Genomic DNA, 6,000 nt, shown 5'->3' with positions numbered 1-6,000 from the left:
AATGAAAAACATATAAAAACAAATATTTAAAAGTCACTGCCCTGATCCTGAATCTATCCTGTATTATTTTGAACACTGTATTAGTGAGCAACCCATTGTACAGTAAATTAGATGTCTCCATGTGTGTAATAACTGTGTAATAGGATTGTAAAGCAAGTTTTATTTATTTGGTGGAAAGTAGGGTATAGGTCAGCGTTTGGGTATATGTTTTCCATTCCTGTGTGGTTCAAAAAATGCATTATGGGTTAGGCAGCCCCCCATGTCTATTTTTACTTTTCTATTTTTATGTAGTTTATAGGGCTCGTGTCTGTTTTTCGAAAACAACTGACCCATATGTTTTGAGTTAGACTAACATGGTGTCTAAATACCCCGTCTGTGACTACTCTTTGCTTTTGTTCACCTTTGACTATTACTGTCAATGACAAATATGTGATGCAGACTTACCACCAATAAAATTATAAATTCTCAGTCAAAGTAAAGGACACTACATTGATTACATTATTCATCTGAATTAACCCCTTCGGCCATATAATCAGCCAATGGACAACGAGGTCTGAACTGCGGTAGCCAATCGCGTCTAAGCACCTGAGCAATGCGCCCGCCCAGCTGTCAATTTTGACACATGAGGAGGCGGCACCATACAGTGGGCGGAATCCCCTCGGTCAATGTAGCAATCTGGTTGTTACACACACGGGTCAAACAGGGGCTGCCACTGTGAGTCTGACATCCTCAACGGTCATTTCTGCAAGTGTAGAAAGAAACAGGCTGCTGTAACGCATCGAAGCTTGGCAAAAGCGAATTTAGAAAATTATGTGCTACGCCTACATTTTCTTCCGGTGATGGAGGGAAAAGAGCAGAGATAATTGAACAGCATGTAGCTATTTTATTTTTTCTTCACTCATATCAGATTAGAATCTGGGGTTACCTAATCTCTGTTAATCTGAACTAAATCTATCTAATTGTAGTAGAAAACTACACGCCCGCTGTTCTGGTGCACCACCAGAGACGCTTTGCGCATCAGTGGGTCTTTTTGGACACCGTGCCGCCAGGAGTGCCGCCAGGAGATTATCAACTGATTCTCCAAGACTGATCATAAGGACATTAAGAGAGTATATCTGCACCAAATTCTCTTAAGAGGGAAAGTTAGGCTAATTGGAATCTGGAGACCAAATGTCGCATTAAAACGCGCAGCAGCCGCTTTTCCAGAGATTAAGAACATGATGTATATTTTTCATGTTGCAACAACATACCGCGTTATGATGGGGTTGATATGATATGTGAGAGAGTTCTGGCCGGGGTGTTCTAGACCTGTTCTGGGAGTAATGTGCGCGCCATCCAATGGCAGCATCTATTCCACACCACAGCGTCAGCGCGTCATCAGTTCACATTTACGAAACGAGTTTTATTAAATAAGGACATGTGAGGGGATCTGAGAGTAAGAAAAGGAGATTGGAGATAGACTGACTACATGTTAGAAATACTAGAGGCGAGCAATTACGTGTGTTACAATTATTTATCAAGTGGACAACAACAGACCGATGCTGGACTGTGCAATGTCTGGAAGTGTGTCGCTTTTTTAAAAGACACATGCGACCCGATTTTTAAAAAAGTATCATTGCAATTGAATTCGGAATCGTTTGTGTGTGACTGTGAATGGATTTGCATTTGCCAGCCTATTCCGTGAAGACTGGAATATTTAATAATTTGCGATAATCACACATCATCGCTTGTCTGTGCTGTCTGCACAATCCTGTTGATTTAAAATGATCATTGTCTAATGTTTTTACGGATCCTTTCGACGGCTCTCTGCATCTCTATTCTCGTTATATGAGGTATCATCTGTTGCTGCAGCCGGATGAACTGACACTGTCATGCATTTGGATTGACTCTAGCTGCTGGAGATGTAGGCAATTCACAATTCCCCCAATTGAACATGTTTTATTTCAGGTAAAATGGGAGAACGATTATTGTTACTATTATTGCTACTCTTATCGTTACATGCGGGTCGGTGATTGCCCACTGCAGACAAGCTATTCAAAATCATCCATCTCCACAGCAGCCGGCTTCTCAGAGATTTGATCGTTACTTTATTGAATCAGACTGTAATATCCTCGTCACGAGACGGATTTCGGCTTGAAGTAGGCCTAGTATTGGAGACAATACGGGAATAGTGGAGGTATTGTATTTCTTTCTAACCTTATTATTATTCCTTATTGTTATTCCTTCACAACTGAGGATAAATGTTGATGATGGAGGACGACGAATTGGCTCATCAGGTTGATATCGATTCGGATTTCGAGCCGCAAAGCCGGCCTCGCTCGTGCACTTGGCCACTGCCTTGTCCGGAGGATTTCCCCGAAGTGCAGGAGGTCAATGGGGGTCTTCCACTGACCACCATCAAGGTGGAACCAGATGACAATCTAACCGTTTCAGCGTGCAGAGCGGGGAGAATGGGTGGCACGCCGACGGAGCTGAAGCATCCAGCAGTCGCCCCGGCTCCCATCCGGGCGACGCACCCATGCTTGGCCAGCGCGGCACTTGATGTGACTGGACAATTGCGCAAAGCCAAATCCTCGCGGCGGAACGCATGGGGTAACCAGTCGTACGCGGACCTTATCACACGAGCCATTGAAAGCACCCCTGAAAAAAGACTCACGCTTTCACAGGTCTATGATTGGATGGTCCGCTATGTTCCCTATTTCAAGGATAAGGGCGACAGTAATAGTTCAGCTGGATGGAAGGTAAGCGCATGTCTAACAATTGTTATAATATAAAATACTTTATGTCGATATTAAACACACCAGAAGTCTCAGCCAAGACAACATTGGGTATGCTATTCCTGGGCTATAGGCTACATTATTGCACATGTAGTGTATATTACATTGCCACATGTCACACTTTAGGGTCGTTACGCATGAATGGTGCCATGTAATTATCCCTCGCGTCAATGGCACTGATCAATAAAGGACTGTAGCCTACCATTGACAGCAACATGGAATGGAGCTGGGTAGAGGTTGGAAAAGCACGGTGCATACCTTCATAATTCCATCTTTGGTTTGGCTACGTGTATACAGTAAATGAGTAACCGCCCCCATTCCACAGCCTATGATCATGAAAATGCACACATGGCATGCATTTTTATATTGGTTCCTTTTGGTTTCTCTCCTCTCTCTCTCTCCTTTTTTTTCTCTCTCTCTCTCTCACACACTATCTCCATGTGCGTGAGACAGAGAAGTAGGCCCTAGACAGAGGCATATAGCCAATTAAAAATAGATTCTCACTTCAAATATTTGTTGTACACCTACTTTATACTCTCTATTTAAGGTGTCACTTGAGAGACACTTGTAGCTGGTCAGCTGTCAATGGTGTAAATACCCACTGGGCACTTGGTTGAATCAATGTTGTTTCCACGTCATTTCAATTAAATGGCATAGAACCAACATGGAATAGATGTTGAATTGGCGTCTGTGCCCAGGGGTTAGGCTATTCAAAAGGGGCTTTTCTCCAGACACACACTCTCACACACACACACACACAGACTACCACCTGTCTCGCCAGCAGCCTAGAGCAGCCTCTCCGGGATGTCAGCCCATTTCACTGTATCAGCCTCATTATTATGCCGTCTCACTCCTATCGCTGTTCTTCATTAACACAAGCTAATGTTAAGAACATAAAATCCCAAAGTAACAAGGAAAGTTAGAGGCACAAGTGTGGCTGTTGATATTGTACCTCTCAGAGAGGAGATCTTGAGGGCCAGACATGATGAGGTCACAGGTGGGAGAGTTTTATAAACCCACACCACAACACTTGTCCAGGTAGAAGAACCCTTTATGGTTCCAGATAGAGCGTTTTCACCCTCGTCCCTGTAGATCAGAAGAACCCTTTTAGAACCTTTGTGAAATTCACAGCAGTTTGAACCGTTGTCGTGCATGCAGTGGGATTGACTGTAGTATCCCTCCCCTCTTCGCTGTCAGTCATATCTGTTGGTTCCCACCTAAGAGGCTGTTTTGAAAGCTACTGTCATGGTCTCTTTTTCTGTCTGTGTGATCGTATCAATATTTATTGGTCGTGCACACATATTTTGCAGGTGCAGCCAAATGCTTGTGTTTCCAACTCCCACTGTGAAGTAATACCTAACAATCCAAAAAAATAGGAAATATCAGGATGTCAGAGTCAATGTCAGAGTCCGGAATATACACTGAGTTTACAAAACATTAAGAACACCTGCTCTTTCCATGACATAGACAGACTAGGTGAATCCATGTGAAGCTATGATCCCTTATTGATATCACCTGTAGATGAAGATGAGGAGACAGGTTAAAGAAGGATTTTTAAGCCTTGAGACAATTGAGACATGGATTGTGTATGTGTGCCATTCAGAGAGTGAATGGGCAAGGCAAAATATTTAAGTGCCTTTGAACGGGGTATGGTAGTAGTTATATTAGCACTGAGTGTGTCAAGAACTGCAATGCTGCTGGGTTTTTCACACTCAACAATTTCCTATGTGTATCAAGAATGATCCACCACCCAAATAGCATCCAGCCAACTTCATACAACTGTGGGAAGCATTGGAGTCAACATGGGCCAGCATCCCTGTGGAACACTTTCGACACCTTGTAGAGTCCATGCCCCGACGAATTGAGGCTGTTCTGAGGGCAAGAAAAGGTGCAATCAATATTAGGAAGGTGTTCCTAACATTTTGTACACTCAGTGTATATGTATATGATGGCGTGTATAGAATTCTTATTATTATAATACTTTTTTTACCTTTATTTAACTAGGCAGGTCAGTTAAGAACAAATTCTTACTTTCAATGACTAGTCCAACGCTCTAACCACTAGGCTACCTGCCGCCCCATTATGGACAGTATATGAATAGAACAGGTGTATACAGTATATACATAAAAACACATCCACTGTACATGTAGGCTATGTTGTGATGGTTTTACCCTCACAATTTAACGGTGAGATGCTCCAAAACATATGAGAAAATCATCAGGGCTAGTTTGATTGCTCACTACTTATTGTGAATCGACATGGTTAGGGCAGGGTATCACAAGGGGCGGGCTAAGCAGGGCACAACGTCGTGGAGCGTTCCGATCTTACGTAGAACTAACATGCCTCTCTGACATGTAGAATCAGTAATAATGTGGGCTCTATTCATGACATTGCAATGTTCAACAAAGCTAACCTTGGAACACGGCCCAAAAAGCAGCTTTGAAAGGACCACAGCTAGTAATCAACACCAGAACACGTAGACAGAGGATTCAGAACTACACTAATACCACCCCATAAAAGAGTGAAAATCGCACATGTCAGTTCATCACCTACCAGGTATTTCATGCTTGGCAAGTGTCAGTTTCGTCTTTCACAACCAGGCTCATAGCAATGAACCAACACTTTATTGGTGTACATGTGAGAAATGCTTGGAGGCCTGGGGTTTTAAGTGTTTCTTTTCCATTTAAACCCGACTTTGTCTTTATGATCTGTATGTCTCGCTTTGTCGAGTTCGGTCGTCTTCACATAAACACCTGTTGTAGTCTGGTTCTAAAAGAGGCCTTTGGGTGTGTCCCAAATGGCACCCAATCCCATAAGGGCCCTGGTCAAAAGTGGTGCACTACATAGGGAGCAGGGTGCACTTAGGTAGTCACGAGTTGAGGAGTATGTCGAGTTCAGTCCTTTAGTCTGCTTAGCCTTAATCACCAAGCGCCTGACTAACTCTTAACTCTTTAAGTCCAGCCCATTTAAGTGAGCACTGCTAAGGTGTGTCTGCAGGTGGCTTAGCCCTTGTTATCCCTGCCCTGTACCTCGACAGCAGTGGCACCGCTAACAGACATTTTTTATTATGTACACAACAAATACACAAAAAACTGAAATATACAAACAAGAGTACATAAACCTAACAGACAGGGGTATTACCTATCAAGATTAATTTTCAATTTGTTACATACTTTTATGGTGTGCATTGCTTTTTTGTTTTTACATTTATTGATTATTTCAA

At 42.8% G+C, this 6,000-nt stretch overlaps 1 protein-coding gene across 1 annotated transcript in view; it reads left to right on the top strand.

The window, feature by feature from the left end:
• The first annotated feature begins 726 nt into the window (after window positions 1-726).
• Window positions 727-6,000, top strand: part of LOC112246120 (forkhead box protein O6-like) — a 43,217-nt gene continuing 37,943 nt past the window's right edge. Inside the window, exon 1 of the mRNA XM_024386068.2 lies at window positions 727-2,741. Within this exon, the coding sequence (XP_024241836.1) occupies window positions 2,241-2,741 (501 nt within the window). The 5' untranslated portion in view covers window positions 727-2,240. The remainder of the gene's footprint in view (window positions 2,742-6,000) is intronic.

Source organism: Oncorhynchus tshawytscha, linkage group LG23 (assembly GCF_018296145.1).
Source record: "Oncorhynchus tshawytscha isolate Ot180627B linkage group LG23, Otsh_v2.0, whole genome shotgun sequence".
NCBI lineage: Eukaryota > Metazoa > Chordata > Actinopteri > Salmoniformes > Salmonidae > Oncorhynchus > Oncorhynchus tshawytscha.
This window is presented reverse-complemented; position numbering and strand designations above follow the sequence as displayed.